This window comes from Zeus faber (genome assembly GCF_960531495.2).
Source record: "Zeus faber genome assembly, chromosome: 6".
In the NCBI taxonomy this organism is placed as follows: domain Eukaryota; kingdom Metazoa; phylum Chordata; class Actinopteri; order Zeiformes; family Zeidae; genus Zeus; species Zeus faber.
The window spans coordinates 14,050,899-14,068,344 of record NC_137201.1 but is presented as its reverse complement, the minus strand read 5'-3'; the positions used below and the strand labels follow the sequence as shown (position 1 = coordinate 14,068,344).

The following is a 17,446-nucleotide window of genomic DNA, read 5'->3' as shown; positions in this document are numbered from 1 at the left end:
CTGCAATGGTGAGTAGAGCCTCGCTCTCGGCCCCTTTAGCTCTGAAGGTGTATTTTCCCTGGTGGCCGTCGTTCACTCCGGTGAAGACCAACTTGTGGACAGCCCCTTGTTTGACCACCTGAACCCCATGCAGTCCAGAAACCTGGCAAACAAAGCACATGGCGGTAACATTTTAGTGCTTCTACAGTTTGAATACTATCTCTGCATTGTGTATCGCTATCAATTGAAATAATGCTACCCATTAAGGGATACCTTTCCTTAAATGACTGAAAAAGGTCTGGGTCTTACCTCTACTCCATCTTTAAACCACTGGCCATCAATCTTTTCATCATCCAGGACTACGCACAGCTCTGCACTGGAGCCCGTAGGACATTGAGTGTCCGACATATGGCTCTTCACAGAGGCAAAACGCTCTGGCGACATTGGAAAAGAAAGGGAATGGATTGATCAATATACCCGCCCTACTGGTCAGATCTTATACTCGCTCCAGGCGGATAGCCCTACCTTCCACAGTCAGAGAAGCGGAGGCGATGTACTCGTGGGCGTCGTTGTCCTGGGTGCACACCACGGCGTACTCCCCTTCGTCTTCCAGGACGCAGTCCTCTATGACGACCTCCGCCCTTTTGCCCTCACGCACAAAGATGTAGCGGGGATTTCCCGTGATGTCGCGGCCGTCCTTCCGCCAGCACATGCGCGCGTCCTTGGAGCTCGTCTCGCACTCCAGACGGGCCACGCCCTTCTCCTTGACGCGCACGTTCTTCAGTTGGCTGGAGAACTTGATGGGAAGCCCTGGGCAGAGACAGGAAGGTGGAGCCGCTCAGCAAGGGATTCGTCGGCATCGAGGACTGGTCTGTGACTCGAGACTGAAAACTGTGAACAGCAGTTCCAGTCCAATTCCCAGTCCAGTAAGACCATTCTGCATCAGGCTGGGTCAGTGTCGGTCGGTCCCAAACGTGCAATTGTTTGAGACCGATCACCACCGTTTTAGACCATCCCAAACCAATCACAACCTTCAAGACAAGAGATCTCCTCGTGATTCTTTTAAGATCTCGAAACCATCCCCGGGACTCGAAACATCATTGTGAGTCCTTCGGTGGCGCTCGGCATAACTTATACGCAAATATTTCATTTGTTATTTAAAATGGGGTCAAAACAAAATCAACAAACACAAACGGCGTGTAACGTATGCTTTCTCTATCACGTGGTCCATGCACATGGACCTCTAATGCATCTGTTGTAGTTCAATTATTCAACCGAGGCGGAGAGAGAGACAACATAAAATAAAAATGAGAGACTTTTGAAGTTTGGGTGGGGGTGGGGGGCAGGAAAGGGTCTAACGATGAATAACAACTACTGTGTATTATAATAATTACTGTGCATCCACCGCTCCGAGCCCCAAGGAGCGGCACATGTCCTTGTGACGATATTTACATGCCCCGGCTCGCACCTTGGGCTCAAAAAGCAGCTTGTTAAGACAGAGCCGCAATAAATGAACTTGTTGTGAGGAGGGATTTGCTTGGATGACTTTCAACTCGGCACTGGGAGGCAAGATTTATTATGCTGCCCGTGCGCCTTCATTTGGAAGATAAAGGGGAAAGATGATGTTATTCAGCCCCGGCTACGAAAAGGAAACCAGCCGCTAATCTCGTGGGAGCAAAAAAAAACGAAAAAAAAAAACAAGCCACCAACGTTTGAGCTGCGAATGCCCGTTTCCTCTGAGAGCCGGTGAGACGCCGTGTCCCCTTTTGGGAAAAACAGAATCGTAAACAAAAATATGAACAAAACAAAACAGGAGGCCGCAGTATTTTTTAGGATGAATTAAGTCGTACTGGAACGCGGAACACGTCGCGTACGTGCACACACACACACACACACACACACACACACACACACACACACACACACACACACACACTTTCTATGAAGAGCGGGACCGTGGCGGTCAGGTCTCCGAGGCTGATGGTGTAGTCCCCGGTGTCACTGACTTTCACGTCCTTGATCTTCAGGGTGTAGGTCAGCCCGTCTTCAGAGAGGGACACCTCGAACTTCTCATCTCGCTTCACCTCCTTTCCTTTCACCCCCTGGTGCATCAAGAAGACTGCTCAAAACAAACTCAAGGTTCTTTCCTCAATTATGTTTGTATTTGGCATTTAAATAAGACACTGGAATCGCATACAACAGAAAGAATTTTAAGGAATTGCGAGGGGCCTGAAGAAAATAATTATTTCTCCATATTTATATTATATACAACCCTCTTTATATATATATCAATAAAAACTGTTTGAACATATACACCTCAAAACTAACTAACACACCTATATATACACCTGTATATATAATTTTAACATATATTTTCCAGTTTCAAGTTAAATGAATTTCAGACATTTGTCCACCTTCCAGATCAGAGGTGCATCAGACTTTTTTGAGAGGCGGACTTCAAACACGGCAGTCTGGCGCTCCGTCACTCTCTTTGGCTTGAAGTCTGACAGGAATTTCAGAGGCTCGTCTGAGATAAAGAGAGAGAGAGAGAGAGAGAGAGAGAGAGGGAGAGGGACGCAGAGAGAGATGTGCGACAGTCGAAAAAAAAGTTAAAGATCAAGAGATACAAATGAGATAAAAGATGGCAGACGATACACCAAAGCTGAAGGAGGCAAGGGATAACACGGGGGTTGAGGGGTGAGGGGTATTATATATTTAATATTTTTTAATAACAAAAAAAACATAATTAATAACCTACTATTATGAGGCTGCTTTTCATAGTATCTTAGTAGCACATTTTAGAATGTCAAAAACTGTGTTTTTTAATAGCGCATATGAATAGAAGTTGCTTAGTTATATGAATGTTGAGCATTCGTGAATGGTTCTCAGTTATGTGTGTGTAAGCTGTTTATACGGATAAATTAAAGATTCTCACATCAATTTGAGCAGTAAAACAGACAGGGACAAGCCCTCAGACACAACCTAATACCCATCAAGTCCATCTCACAAATGACCTCACGCACAAGATATGACATAATTCAGCATTGACCCCTTATACTGTTGTTGTATTCCCAACCTGGGGTGCCTGACCCCCCACAGAGGGCACGGGGGCCTTGGAATGCAAGGCCTTGGAATGAGGCATATGTTCCCTACAACTCAAAAATACTGATGAGTTTCAGTTTGAATCAAAATAATTGCAAAATCAATGACTATGTTGGATTGGATGCCATAAAAACATGTCTCATTTTAACATAACAAAGAATCAATTTGGACAAAAACAACCGCCGACCACTATGATCATGAAAAAGATCATGAAAAAGAAGTATCACATCTTTTAAAAAAGAAAAGGGGGGGATTCTCAGGTAACCGACAGACACGGAGAGATAGAGCTACTATGAACCCTGCTCTGTCACTTGCCTATGACAGCCAGCCTGGCTGACATGCTCTTGTCTCCCACTTGCAGGATGTAGGTTCCCATGTCACCCAGGCCCACGTGAGAGATGCACAGCATGTGCTTGGTTCCCATCTGCTTCACTTCATACTTCCCCTGAGAATACTGGATCCGCAGCAGCTCGGTGCCCTGAATCAGAAAAGGTGCGGACGCGACGGGGAACAAAAAAACACACACACACACACACACACAGATTGAGGATGCAAATGCACGGCAGGTACCGTAGGTAGAGCTCATACACGCGGCCGTGTTTGTTATTAGCATTTTACCAGGAACCAACGCATCTTGGTGTTTGGATCCTTCAGTTCAAGGATGGTATCAAAGACGACGTTGGCATCCACCTTGGCAGTGATGTCCTCCAGGGGCTTCAGAACACGAACCATCTAAAGAAAATTCAACCTTATCAAACACCTGCGATCAACACATTCTGACAATCTGGCCCGGGAGAGCGTTCCACTCAAGGTGACTTCTCTCTGGGCTCCGGCCGACCGCTCCGTCGTCCATAAAACCGTCACTTGTGCTTTTTGATTGTGTTTTATTTATTTCACGTTACCCCTCCCACAGTCTGTATGTGTGGCGGACGCACCTCCACCTCCTCCTTCTTCCGCATCTCCTTGAGCCTCCTGAGGATCCCTCTGAAGTCGGTGAAGCCGTGCTCGGCGCACAACCTCTCGTAGTCCTTCTTGTCCGCGCCCGACAGGATCCTCAGCATCTCCTCCTCCGTGGGGGGCTTCTTCTCCTCTCTCTTGCCCACGCTCCTGCGCAACGCGAGGCGACACTCAGCGGGGAGAGCGGGCGTGCGGACGTACAACGTGTGATTCTGGTGTGTGGTGACCGCAAAAAAAGCACATTCCTCCTCTCGCGACGCACAATGGAGGCGTTTTTCTATTCTTTTTTATTTATTTTGTTTTTTATCCCGTGGAGTCAGCGTGTTAAGGCCTCCCGGAGAGGAGGATTCGCTGTCGGAATGTGCCTCAAACCCTGAGTGATTGTTTTGCTGAGACTAGAGGAGTGTGCCCGCCTACCGTTTCTTAAGCATCTTTTTAAAGTCCAGGGCAGGATCTAGAATGAGAGAGTGAGAGAGAGAGAGAGAGAGAGAGAGAGAGAGAGAGAGAGAGACAGTGAGAGAGAGGGGGGGGGGGGGGGAGAGAGAGATAAAATCCCAGAGGGGACTCAAGAGCAGTTATTACCTATATTTTTGGAGATGTTCTCAAAAAAGTAATGTTTGGACTTACTCTCCGTGACAAGGATCGAGACGGAGTAAATTGCCTCTCCGTGCTCATTGGAGGCGATGCACTTGTAGACATCTGCGTCCTCCAGGTTCAGGCTCTTGATCTGAAGTTGGTAGAAGTGCGTCACATTTCATAAATTATAAATCACAAACGGCCCGCGGCAGCAGTACTGAGCAGGCAGTCAATAGAACAGATTCAACAGAGAGGCACTACGCACTGTTAAATCTGAAGGTCGGAATCAGAATCGGAATCGGAATCTGAAGGTCGAACAGGGCGGTTGCCTGCGGCCTGTGTGGCGTTGTCCCATCCGGGTCTTTTTTCTTTGGTGGGATGGAAGTTTGCTTTTTGTATATCACACGGATTTCGAACGAGAAACTGTCAACACCAATTTCATCCCCGTGTGGAGCCGCGTTATCTTGACGCCGCAGCGGCTGCAGAGGGAGGCGACTCGCCGAGCTCCCCGCGGAACAAGGGAAACACACCTTCCGGCGTCTCAAAAGCCGAGGTTGTTGTTTTTTTTAAGCGATACGAGTTAAAATGAAACGGAAAAAACGAGAATCTTGGCGCAAACAAAGGATGAAAAATGAGGGCTACAAAACCAAAGCTATATATACATCTCACCTCGAGCCAAGTCGGACTCACTCGACTCACAAGGTGATGTTGGTATTTTCAGAGAGGAACTCTGGCAAAACAATGCGTTAGAGAGATTTGACATCCTCTCCAGCCCTGTCCGGAGCCTTCAGATAACTAACTTCACACAAATGAACGAATAAATTCAGACAACTGATAAAACATTTGGGGAATCTTGCGTCAAATGACCTCTAGTGGAGATTTGTCCCAAGTTCAGTCAGGGAACACGACCTAACTCTCAGCAGGGGGCGTTCACCGGGCTCCGCCGTGTAGCCATCCAATCAGAGCTAACCACAACCATCTCCCTTCTCTCTCTCTGCGTCGGGTCGGACGCCACGCTCCAGCGCCCCCACCTCCGCCCAGTAGCGGCCTGGCAGTGGTCTCCACCACCACCACCACCACCAGCATCAGGACTCCAAGTGGGAGAAAGATCTCTCCATGGGCCTCCGCGATACCTCCCCCGTTCTGTTTGTATGTTCGCTTTTGTTCAAGCTCTGCGGCTTGGCGGTGTCCTATTGCCAAATCCATGTCAATAAATGTCTGTTTTTTTGTTTGTTTTGAAATACAGTTCTTGATCCGGGCAGAGGGAGGCAGTGCAGTGCCAGCAATTCCCTTTTAAACTCTGGCACGGGTAAATGCATACTGTACGTCAGCACCTACTAGTTAATTGCTTTATAATAGCTATTTAAGCTTCACTTCAGCTTTTCTGGCTGGTACAGGAGTCAGTACTAAATCCACCCCACAGTGGTTATAGATAAAAGGATCAGTCTATGAGGGTTTTTTTTAAATGTAATTTTATTTTTTTATCTGCTTTTCCACATGATGCACGGCATGCCGTCTTAAGTTGACGCCGCCAAAAATGGCAGAACCTCCTCCTTGACGCGAGGCCATGTGGAGGAAATAACTTATTCGCCCTTGCGTCACGGGGAAGATTTGCGCGTGCCGTTTCCGCGGGAGGCAAAACAAAAATGGCCCCCGACACATCGAAGGCAAGCGGTGTAATGGAGATTTCCGCGGAATATCAGATCACCAACCCGCGATCACAGAAAGAGGGACTGTAAAACCGTGTACGTGACGTCGCATAAAAGGATTTTCAGAAGAACTTGATACCAATTATGCCCAGGGAGTGTGTGTGGGGAATGAGGGAGGAAGGCACCGTGCTAAGATACATTTTCCCCAAAAAATAATTCGACGTATTTTTGAAAGCAGGAAATCTAAAAGAAAATAGCGTCCGGCTGTAAGTGGGGCACCTGTTGAGGAGACGGTGTCATGCTCGGTTCCAGGTTCAGAAAGTGAAAGTTCACTCTGGTTGTTTGAGTCAACCCTTCTGGATTTACAAACGACCACAAAGCCAGAGGTCCAACGACCAAGTGAATCAGCGGGACCAGTGCATGGCTTGAGCCAAAAACATGGCACTTTTACCTTCAAAATCTTTTGTGCCATTTTATGTTAAAAACCATAGTTAATTCTGATTTAATGCTTGCCAAATAATTGGACTACTGATTTATAGAGTTGAAAAAAACCCATTAATAATTTCATTTAATAATAAATACAATTATTAATAAAAAACATTATCATTATTTTTATTATTATTATTAATAATAATAATAATAATAATAATAATAATAATAATAATAATAATAATAATAATTAAATGATTGTTTTGTAACCCTTCTATTTGCATCAATTTTATTTTATATATATATTTATTTCAAAATGACTGTTAGTTAGTTTTGATTTTGCCAGAGGCACCGGCCGTTTTTCTTTTGTGCGGGGCGAACCTTGAGAATATGCTGCCTGGCGATGTTGTCGCAGAAGGTCTTGGTCCCCTGGGACAGCGGACGCCCGCCTGCTCGCTCCCACGTCACCCTGGGTTCAGGGTTTCCCGACACTTTGGCCTTGAGCACCGCCTTGTCACCTAAACAGCAGCAAGAGCAACACACGCGTCGTCAATTGTCTCCTGGTGGCATCATGATTTATTGGCTGGAGAAGAAATAGAAGAAAGTAGAAAAACAATATTCTCCCTATTCCTGTCCCATCAACACCCATTATTTGCCGCTCGTTTTTCCCTTTGTCCTTTGTGGCCGGTACGTGTAACACAAACAGAATGCTGATGTACAGTAAAGAGCTACTCTGCACAATTCTGCATGTTGTGACAGGATGTTACGCCAGTCACTTTATGTATAATTCACAGGTAGTGTCTGTGTGAATATGTCTCAGAACCGAAAGTTTATGCAGAACAGACCCCAGCGCTCAGCAAAAGCAGCAAATATGTTGCCTTTGGTGCTTTGTAGGGAGTCTTGCACACGGAAAAGAATATACCAAGACAAGCTCTTTGGTGTTTTCTGCTGTCTTGGTGATTTACACTCTTTTGATTTAAGTTTTTCTTCGTCACACCTGGACGAGCTACCTACGCCGCCGGCAAGCGTCTGAAACCTGTATACTGTGCTCTTGCAGTGGACGGTCTCAGGGGTCTTTCAGTTGTTGATGAGGCAACAAGGAGGTCTTTTCAAGGTATTGTGGAATGAAAGCGGCGGTGAACTCACCCTCTTGGGCGGTGACAGGGCGCAGTTTCTCCTCAAAATCCGGGACGGACTGCCCTTCGGGGATCTGGAGGGACTTCTGCACCTGGCTAAAGGACTCCACCACCGCAGAAGTCTTACGCTGCACCACGGAGTGCTCTGCAGAGTGAACACACGCACGTTTACACCAGTCGATTAACAGCAATTGGAGGGGAAATTCTAGAGCAAAGCAATATTCAACTCTTTTACAGGACGGAGGCGCCTCTTCACTTGCCCTTCATGGCGAGTCTTCCTCTTATTCTGATCTTTTCAAGCACTGCTGGCATTTGCAGGAGATAGGGTTATATGCAGAAAGCTGAACTCATCTATAGGTAATAATTTTTCCTACTACGAGATCAGAGACCCACAGTGGTTAAACAGTCCTTTAACTAAAGCAACTACAGTTGCATCCTGGTTTCCAGATCATGTAATTGGTCTTCAGAATTAATTTAATGATGGAAACTTGGTAACCTATGGACCCGGTGGCACCCAAAAAACAAGAAACAATAGCATTCAGCTACTGTACCACTGAGTGAATTGTCAAATTTACTGTGGTATGGGCAGTATGATAAGTTAAGTCTGTTCAAGGCCATCACTGTCGATCTTCATAGTGACGATTTCAATATAATGCATGTTAAATGGTAGATCTCAGGGTTAGCGACTATAATCTAAGAGTATCACATTTTGACCCGTACCATCAGTGCTTTTGTAGGAATCCTGGGAAACCTTGCGATGCTTGGTGGTGGAGCTTGTCGACAAGGTGGAGGTGGAGGTGTAGGTGGAGGAGGGGCGGCGGATTTCTGACGTCTGCCTTGTCTCACTCGTCTGCTGCTCCATCCGCTCCATGGTGCCCCCGGTGGTAGCGTTGGAGGAGCTCTGCGGCGACGGCGATGAGACGAACTTGGGGATCTGGGGGTTGGTGTTTGGGGTGGGGCGTCATTCGAGCCAAAGCAATGGACATTGAAGGACACATCACCCTATTTCAGTCATTCTAGCGGTTTTGGACCAGCGACCCCCCTCAAAAACCTTACCAGAGGTTCCCACCCTTCGCATGGTCGACTTAGATACACCTAGTTTACCACGCTTAAATGAACCTTTTTTTTTTTTTGCGTCGACCTACCAACACTAATTCACCGACCCCAGCATGTTACACGGCTAAGTAGGAGTAAAAGCTGGGTCATTTGCGCTGCAGTTATCAGTGGCTGGTTTTTCTTAATGATGCTCCACTTTGCCCTAAATTTCTTAAACATGGAGGACCACAGCTCCATGGGAAGGCTGGTGCTCTTCTATCTGCCACTTAACACACTGAACAGAAAGCTAACGCTCTCGAAAATTGCCACCATGTCCAATGTCCAACGGCCACACGCCTTCTGTAGTAGTACATTATAGTACAGTAGAACTATTGGCTTGGGTTTGTGTCCGTTTTCGGCCTCGTATCCGATCTCCATTGGACAGAAAGGATCCGGAGGGACGACATAACGTACACAATGTTCATATGAGCCTGCGTAGGCGCTCGTCCCTCCAGCCGTCGCTCCCTCTCCCGTCTCGGAGGTAATCGCCTTTGCGCTCCGGCTCCAAAGGTGACGGCGGCGTATACCCCGCCTCCTCCGTCCACCCGCTGCCCACTTTTCCCACCGCTTCTCTTTCATCCTCTCCTCCCCCAGCGACGGCAATAATCCCATTTCCTTGAGCCGAGTTGCATCACAAATATTCAATCCGAAGCACAATCCAAAAAGCTGCTGTGTGCTTATACCACGGATGATCTGCGTTCATTTGTTATTCCTCTGCCTCTTCCGTTTCTCTTTTTGCGGTATATGTTTAAGCCGCTTCTCTGTGTAAGTGTGAATGTGTGTGTGTGTGTGTGTGTGTGTGTGTGTGTGTGTGTGTGTGTGTGTGTGTGTGTGTGTGTGTGTGTGTGTGTGCGCGCGCCCGCGCGTGCAGAAACACAGGCTTCAGGGCCCTGGGGCTGATGGAAAAGCTTCGGCACATTAAATTTTTCTTCCTCCGCTGAGCAGATTACCTGCACGGCTCCAAGTCAACGCCCAGCCAATGATTAAGAGAGTGGCAAAGTGTCAGTCAGCATACTTATCTTTCAACGCTACGACGTCCCCCAAATACAACCCCGAATGGAGGGACGTGTGTTTATATGAGTGAGCTTTAAATGTCGAGCCCTTAAATGAGAAATTCCATCCCATTACGGGACAAATGATGAAGAGAAAAAAAAAACGATCCTCCGGTTTGGCAGCCAGTAGCAAAATGGAGACGCCTCACACTCGTGGTAAACATGCGACACGCTGAGGTTAATTAACTAAACAAATCCTTTTAGCTTTGATATCTCCCCAAGGAACCCAATGTCATTTTTTTCCCCTTGAGTTGCCATGGCAAAGTCTTTCATGGCGACTTCAGGAGTTAAACACCTGCATTTAGCTCCTTCTCTTTTCTCAAAGACCTTGATTTCTCTCTCACATACACACCTATACATGTAAAAGGGCCTACATGTAAGATATATATATATATATATATATATATATATATATATATATATATATATATATATATATATATATATATATATATATATATATATATATATAATATACAGTATACAGTATCTCTTACATGTAGGCTCCTATTAATTACGATGGAATATTTCCATTTCCTATCAGTTAAGATTGTCAGCCATACACACTTACACTTACTTGTTGTGGACCTTCTTCACCGGTTCCGTCTGACTTTCTGGTCGCTCTGTCTCCAGTTTTCCCACCTGATGAGGTCCTCTCAGAAGCCCCCCGCCCTCGGCTTCTCCACTCCTTCCTGGCTTCCTTTTCGGCGGATGAGACAACGCTGTGGCACTCCAATTAGTGCCCCGACTGACTGACTGACTGACTGAAGGAAACTGCCGGGTTCCATCTCTGGACAAATAAGGCCATGAAGCGTCCGGAGGCTGCGGCGGCCCCCGGCCCGAATCCGACCGAACACGTCACCCTAATTTCTCCCGCAGGGTCCGTTGTTCGGTATGTTGATGTGAGCCGAGGCCTCATATCACTTCTCGAAACATTGGGGATGCGAAAGGAGCGCTCGGTGACGGAGAGGTTCGAGCAGCCTCTGCCTTTTTATCATACATTATATACCTTTAACTACACAAAACATAACCCTGCATATGTAACTTTCATTTTTTGTGAAGATTGCACATTTTGACTGCCCCTTTCATGCCTTGCCTATATGGTATGAACAAGGGTGTTTACAATCTGCACTTTAGTTCTTGTCCAGTGTTTAACGCAGTCAATTGAATGGACTTGATGACTACGTTGCATTTAAATGACCCTGGAGACCCCTTGAATAGTCTCCACTGCAGATTAGCAAAGTCTGTTTCTTAGCTGTTACAATGCAAATGGATCATTATCATCAATACCATATTGATGAACCAGGACCGTGGATGCCTGCATTGGAGGCATGACAATTAAATTAATTATTTACGTAAACGCACCTAACGATTGGCTCCAGTTGGTTCTTGCAGATTAATTTTAATTAAACATCGATTTAGTTAATCATAGAAAAGCAATATGTTGTGTATATATAATGTATCAACGCCCTTTCTGCACTCCATCAGCTAATTTAAACTTCTTTAATTTCCCGGACCCGACCGAGTCACTGAATTTGAGATACATTTTCTGAAATAACACTTTTGAGCTGCAGTTTTAAATCCCCACGCCATTTGGTGACAGATGGGACAGTGTGACCACACTCAATTCCAAAAGAAAAAAGCGGAGGAGAGAAAATCCCCTTCTAACAGTTTTATTGAAGGGTGCAGACGGAGGCTCAGGGGCTCAGCCATCCCTGCACTTAGCGAGTGACCGGGCCGGCCCCGCGGCGGCCCTGTGTGTTCGCCACAAAATAAAAAAAAAAGAAGAAACGACAGCATTGGAATGCAGAGAAGCAGTCCTTGTTTAATGAACTTGAGACAAGCTCATCCCTGGAAGCCTTGTAACAAATTACCTTTTTTTTCCCCCACTTCTTTTTTTCCCCTCCTCTCACTCTCTCACCCGAGCTCGGATTACTTGTCATTTCACTGAATACCCTCTTTGAAGCTATGGAGGGAGGCACCTATGTGTGATTGCTTGGTTTGAGGAACTGAGGGTGGGGAAACACAGAGAAAACACATCCACAGAGGACGAGAGGGAGAGAGGGAGAGAGGGAGAGAGTGAGAGAGAGAGAGAGAGAGAGAAAACCCCATTGGCATTACTTGTCTCTAATCCTCTTTGCAGCAACACCTGGCTGGCATACTAATGATGAACAAATGACCCATTTTTTCTGTCTTTGCACATTCATCCTCATCGGCCCAAAAACATAAAGAATGAAATTGGTCCGATTTTTTTTTTCTGTGACCGCGGCTCTTAGTTAATGTTTTGGAGTTTCTTCAATTTATTTATTTTTCGTCATAGGCGCGAAATCCGCAAAAAAAAAAAAAAAGAGGCCGGGCTGGACATTCACTTGATGAAACAACCTCGTGGCCTTCATTAAAGTAGTCACTTTGGTCTCTAAAAGGCTTCATCATTAATTTGATCCTAGACTTACAGACAAGCTCATCCCTGGAAGCCTTGTAACAAATTACCTTTTTTTTTCCACTTCTTTTTTCCCCCCCCCTTTATTTTTTATATTCCGCCGTACAGTTCTTATGGGGAACGCTCTAACATGAAAGCAGCCACTGTGAAGATCACGGCTGGAGCTGGTGTAACTCTGCCAAGCGGGGGGCTATTTTTTACTGCTGCTGTGTTTAGACGCATCACCTGTTTAACATGGGAATGTCGTCGAGGGAGGGGGTAATTCGGAAATTCTCCACGGTACAAGTAAATTGCTCCAGAGATATTTGTGGGAAGGCCAGGGAGCTTTTCCAGTGGGTGTGAAGGAATGCAGATGCATGGAGGGCGGGCTGCCATTTTGGCCCTCAGTGCAAAAGGGCGATATCCAAGAGCAGTTGAGAGAGAAATGCATAGAGAGAAATATAGAGAGAAATGCATCCATCTGTTGTTAAACTCCTCCTATGCAAATATATTAACTTCAAAACATCATCTCCATTGTTGGAAAAAATGGGGGCCGATGTGTGTGTGTGTGTGTGTGTGTGTGTGTGTGTGTGTGTGTGTGTGTGTGTGTGTGTGTGTGTGTGTGTGTGTGTGTGTGTGTGTGTGTGTGTGTGAGGGGGCAGATAAACTGTTATACTGGTGTCTGACTGTTTTTACTCACACCATAAAAAGGGAGATAAGTAAGGGATAATGTACAGGCAGCTGGTCATTATGGAAAACAAAAAACAAACCCCCCCCCCATCAGGAAATCAGTCTTAATATCCCTCTGAAGGGGGTTATTTAATCATAATAATTTGATGAATAAAAAAAATACATTGAGATGGAATATTGATCTGAAATGCATGTTCCATATTTCTTGCATCAAAACTTGGTGTGTAAAGGGATAATGTGCAGTGACACAGTTATTATAGCAAAATATCCCCCTGACATTGTGACCAAGAGCTTGGTGATCTTGTGTCAGTCTGATGGGGTTTATTTTGACTGTTGCACATTATCCTACTCATCACACGGCTACTTGCTAAATGAAATAACATATTGAGACGGAATATTGATTTGAAATTATTTTATAACTAGTGTAGCACTTCAAATTGTTGCATAATTGTTCGACTACTCTGGCCTAGGGAAACACTGTGAGGGCAAGGTTGACGTCACAATAGGGTTGGTTCGCTAAAAGGAGTGCAGAGAGCTTGTCCAATGTGATCTTGTCAATGTTTTTGTTCGTTTTCAAGATTCAAGATTCCAGATGTTTATATGTCACGTGCATATACATACAAGCATACGTATATGTAGTGAAATGACATTGCAACGCACCCGGAGATTATGCACAATAAGTACTAACTGGTCAATAGCTAACTGGCACAATAACTAACTAATGAACCAACTAACTAAACTCGCAAACTGATCTCAAAAAAGCAGTCCAATTAGTGAATAGAATAAAATAGGAGTAAGAAGGGTAATATACAAAAGTGGGATGCAAAATAGAAATAAAAGGAATAGACTATTATGTATATACAGATATGTGCAGTAAAGTGGCATGTGAATAAAGTGAGGTCGTGTGTGTGAAGGTATACAGTACAGTATACAATAGTACGACACAGCAATACAGCGCAGTATGCAGTAACCAAGAACAGTGATACAGTATGTAGTACAGTATGCTACATACAGTACAGTAAGGTAGTGGTGCCTATGTGTGTGTCTCAGTGAGGACCCCTGGTGGGTTCAGCATTGACAGTCCTTATGGCTTGCGGGAAGAAACTCCTTCTCAGTCTCTCCGTCCTCGCTGTGTGACTGCGGAGGCGCTTGCCCGACCACAGCAGCTGGAACAGTCTGTTGTTGGGGTGGTGAGGATCCTTCATGATCCTGCGGGCTCTGCTTCTACACCTCCTGGCGTATAAGTCCTGCAGGGAGGGGAGGGTCGTTCCAGTGGTGCGTTCGGCTGCACACAGCGGAGTGTTCAGTCCTAGCTCCGGCAGCTTGACAGTCAGTCTGGTGGGGACTAGGGTGTTGAAAGCTGAACTGTAGTTAACAAACAGCTATCTCACATAGCCCCCCCTTCCGGCCATCTAGGTGCTATCTATGAGCGAAGGATCATGAGCAGCCCTATTTTCCTCAGACCACTTTTGTTTTCTTTCTCTCCTGGAGAAAGATCGTGAAAAGATTCCCGAGATTGTGAGATTCCTGCCCCCCGCTCGTCACAGTCCCTCCTCTGCCTCGCTCGGACAGGAACTTCCATTAACTGATGTTGGGACCTGAACGTCAGTTTTGGAACGAACCGCATACCAAAACGCTCTCTGATAAGAAGATGTGGACACGGCTCTGAGGTTCAGAAGTGCTCCAAAGCTGGAAGCGAGCCTGCTGTACCTGTGTATGGAGACATAGCGATATTAGGCTAACGTTACAGCGAACGTGGATTAACTGTACAGATCGTTCTATGCAAATGTTGCATAGACAAGGGATCAATTCATCACTGAACCAAGTGCACAGGATTAGCAATGAGGGAGCTATAATTTGGAACATTACATTTAGTCTACCATGTATGGAACACCAGTTTTCAAATTAAATAGGCAAGTAATGAGTCATTTCCTTGATAAAATAATAGAACAGAAGCCTCGGTTTTTCAATCTGATGTAAAATGACAGACGTAGTCAACGAGGCAGCCCGAGCCTAATGCCATGATGAACAAACGAGATTTAAGCCGTGTCCAAATGAGGTTATGGTTGATGTGCCACAATTGGTTTCAATAGGTAGGGTAGAATAAGCTGACTTTGTATGTTAAGCACACAGCCGCATTTACTGCGATTTTATTGTGATTTCCTATCCACAAGTTACCAAAATGCCATCCATGAATCTCTAAAACGCAAGAACTTTCACCCACTTCGCTAGAAAGGTTCACAAGATTCTCGAGTTGCCCCTAGTGGTGTGATATAGGAGAGCGAGCGCATTGATAAATAATGCATTAATCTTATCAAGCAGACCTATCGATCCATCGTTGAACCAAGTGCAAAGGAATATTACATTTAGTCTGCCATGTATGGAACACCCATTTTCAAATCAAATAGCTGAGTAATTTCCTTGATGGCCCAATAGCCAAATGGTAGATTATATAAGTATGAAAATATAAAGACCCCCTATCTTCCTGGCTCACTTGGTCTGTGTATGCACCAGTACAAATGTATTAAGCTGCAAAAGGGGTTGGCATAATAATATTGCAAGAAGAGTAGCTACAGGCCCAATGCTACACCGTCCTTGCTCCACCTCTATAGGTGCGGCCAATTTACCCTTTCAGATTGTTTCCTAAGTTTGCTTTGTGTCTGCATGTAATTCATAAAATCACCTGGCGACCCCCCCCAAACTATTGGTGTCCCCCCGGGGGGGTCCCGACCCACAGTTTGAGAACCAGTGCCATAGGTTGTCTCCTAAAACTTTGTCTTTTACCAGGTTATGTTTTGTCCATTTTGTGGAGTGAACCTTCAACCCCTACTGTCATATTCAAGATTCAAGATTGAAGAGGTTTATCCGTCACATACATATACATACTTTCATACATATATGCAGTGAAATGTCAATGCAACGCACCCGGTGATTACACATAATATGTCCTAGACTGAACACAGTAGCTATCTAAGAATTTCTACTTGACCAACAAATATTGTGGCTCATGTGGCAGAAATGTTTGGTTTTGAAAGAGTTCTCAAGATGAAGGTATATTGGATGGATTGCTGTGTTATTTGAGAAACACAAATTCTTCACGAGTTTACCACTTCACGTACGGTGAAAACCATAACAAGAGGCATGTTGAATGTAATAAATGTAATACAGTGTCAAAACTAGAAAAAAGGGAAAGCGGCCAAAGCACTCCTCAAAATGAATTTAAAATGTCTTTATTGAGAATGGTATAATTGTCACAGCCCCAGCCTTTCTGCCTTTCCGTCCCCTGGTCCCCACCAACCCTTTATTCCATTCCCACAAAATTTTGTTCCCCACTTGTAAATAAACCTTCTATACTTCCCCAGTGGTGTGTGCTGTGTCTGGGTCTGATCCCCCTCATTAATGACAATATTGGAGAAACGGTTAAAAACTGTTTTGTGAATTATTTTTACAGTTACACACCCTCAACGTTTGATCTTCTTGATGTCTCTACCACTTCGGTTGTATGATTTTATTGAATGACTGAGATCTGTTGCTTTTCAATTTGTATGTACTATAGCCTCTAAAGGTTGGTGATTTGATGTGTTTCCAAGATTATGCATTGCCTCTTTAAGTATTTGTGGCTCTTCATATATTTGTGCTATTTTACCATGTCAATTTTCCCCATTGTCCAAAAGATTTGTGGACCTGTTTAATAGTGTAGATACATGGTTCATTTAGGACACCACCCAGTGTTCAAAGCAGTATAATGACCTCCACTGTACAGCTTAAACAACTCCTTCCAATCGTCTTAATTGAAGCTGGTTCGTGGGAGTGCTCCTTTAGACTGTCTTTGTTCCTTTAGTATTCATTCCCTGACAAAGGCCTGCTGGCCCGAGCACATCAGAGTCTTTTTTGCAAATGCCACCCTAAATAAAGCTATTTAAAATAAATTAATTTTGAAGAGTGCCATATTTCCTTTCCTTCTTTCAAGTCTTGCACACCCCAATATCAAAGGGCCCCTTCGACTTACTACTAATACCCATTTAACCCAGGTAGCGTTCTCAATACAGTGACTTTTAGTATCAAAACTAGTTTGATCTCTCAGTATCTGGGTCATTTCCACATCACCCACATGCCAATTTATAACAATCAATCTTAAATGAAAACACAATATAGTTCATACAGCGGCAAGAGTGTTATATACTTATTAACTAGCTCTGTTCTTATTTGTATATCTATTACTTTGTACTGTTTATTCAGCATTCAGTAAAAATTGAAAACAAAGTATATGAATGCAGTGCATCTTCTAGTCTCAAATATAGTGTCCTCATTCCTACCCTTGTGTATTTCACGGAGGGCCATGGAACTAATACGCTCTTAGGT

The 17,446-nt window shown here is 44.8% G+C and overlaps 1 protein-coding gene across 1 annotated transcript in view; it reads right to left on the bottom strand.

The window, feature by feature from the left end:
* LOC307231922 (immunoglobulin superfamily member 22-like) overlaps positions 1 to 17,446 on the bottom strand; it is a gene marked incomplete at both ends in the record, with an annotated part of 34,111 nt that overhangs the window by 6,222 nt on the left and 10,443 nt on the right. The window contains 13 exons of the mRNA XM_080002797.1: positions 1 to 142; positions 289 to 413; positions 505 to 789; positions 1,916 to 2,078; positions 2,394 to 2,506; positions 3,397 to 3,559; positions 3,700 to 3,813; positions 4,017 to 4,188; positions 4,456 to 4,492; positions 4,666 to 4,765; positions 7,074 to 7,210; positions 7,839 to 7,973; positions 8,549 to 8,762. Coding sequence (XP_079858923.1) covers positions 1 to 142; positions 289 to 413; positions 505 to 789; positions 1,916 to 2,078; positions 2,394 to 2,506; positions 3,397 to 3,559; positions 3,700 to 3,813; positions 4,017 to 4,188; positions 4,456 to 4,492; positions 4,666 to 4,765; positions 7,074 to 7,210; positions 7,839 to 7,973; positions 8,549 to 8,762 — 1,900 coding nt within the window. The remainder of the gene's footprint in view (positions 143 to 288; positions 414 to 504; positions 790 to 1,915; positions 2,079 to 2,393; positions 2,507 to 3,396; positions 3,560 to 3,699; positions 3,814 to 4,016; positions 4,189 to 4,455; positions 4,493 to 4,665; positions 4,766 to 7,073; positions 7,211 to 7,838; positions 7,974 to 8,548; positions 8,763 to 17,446) is intronic.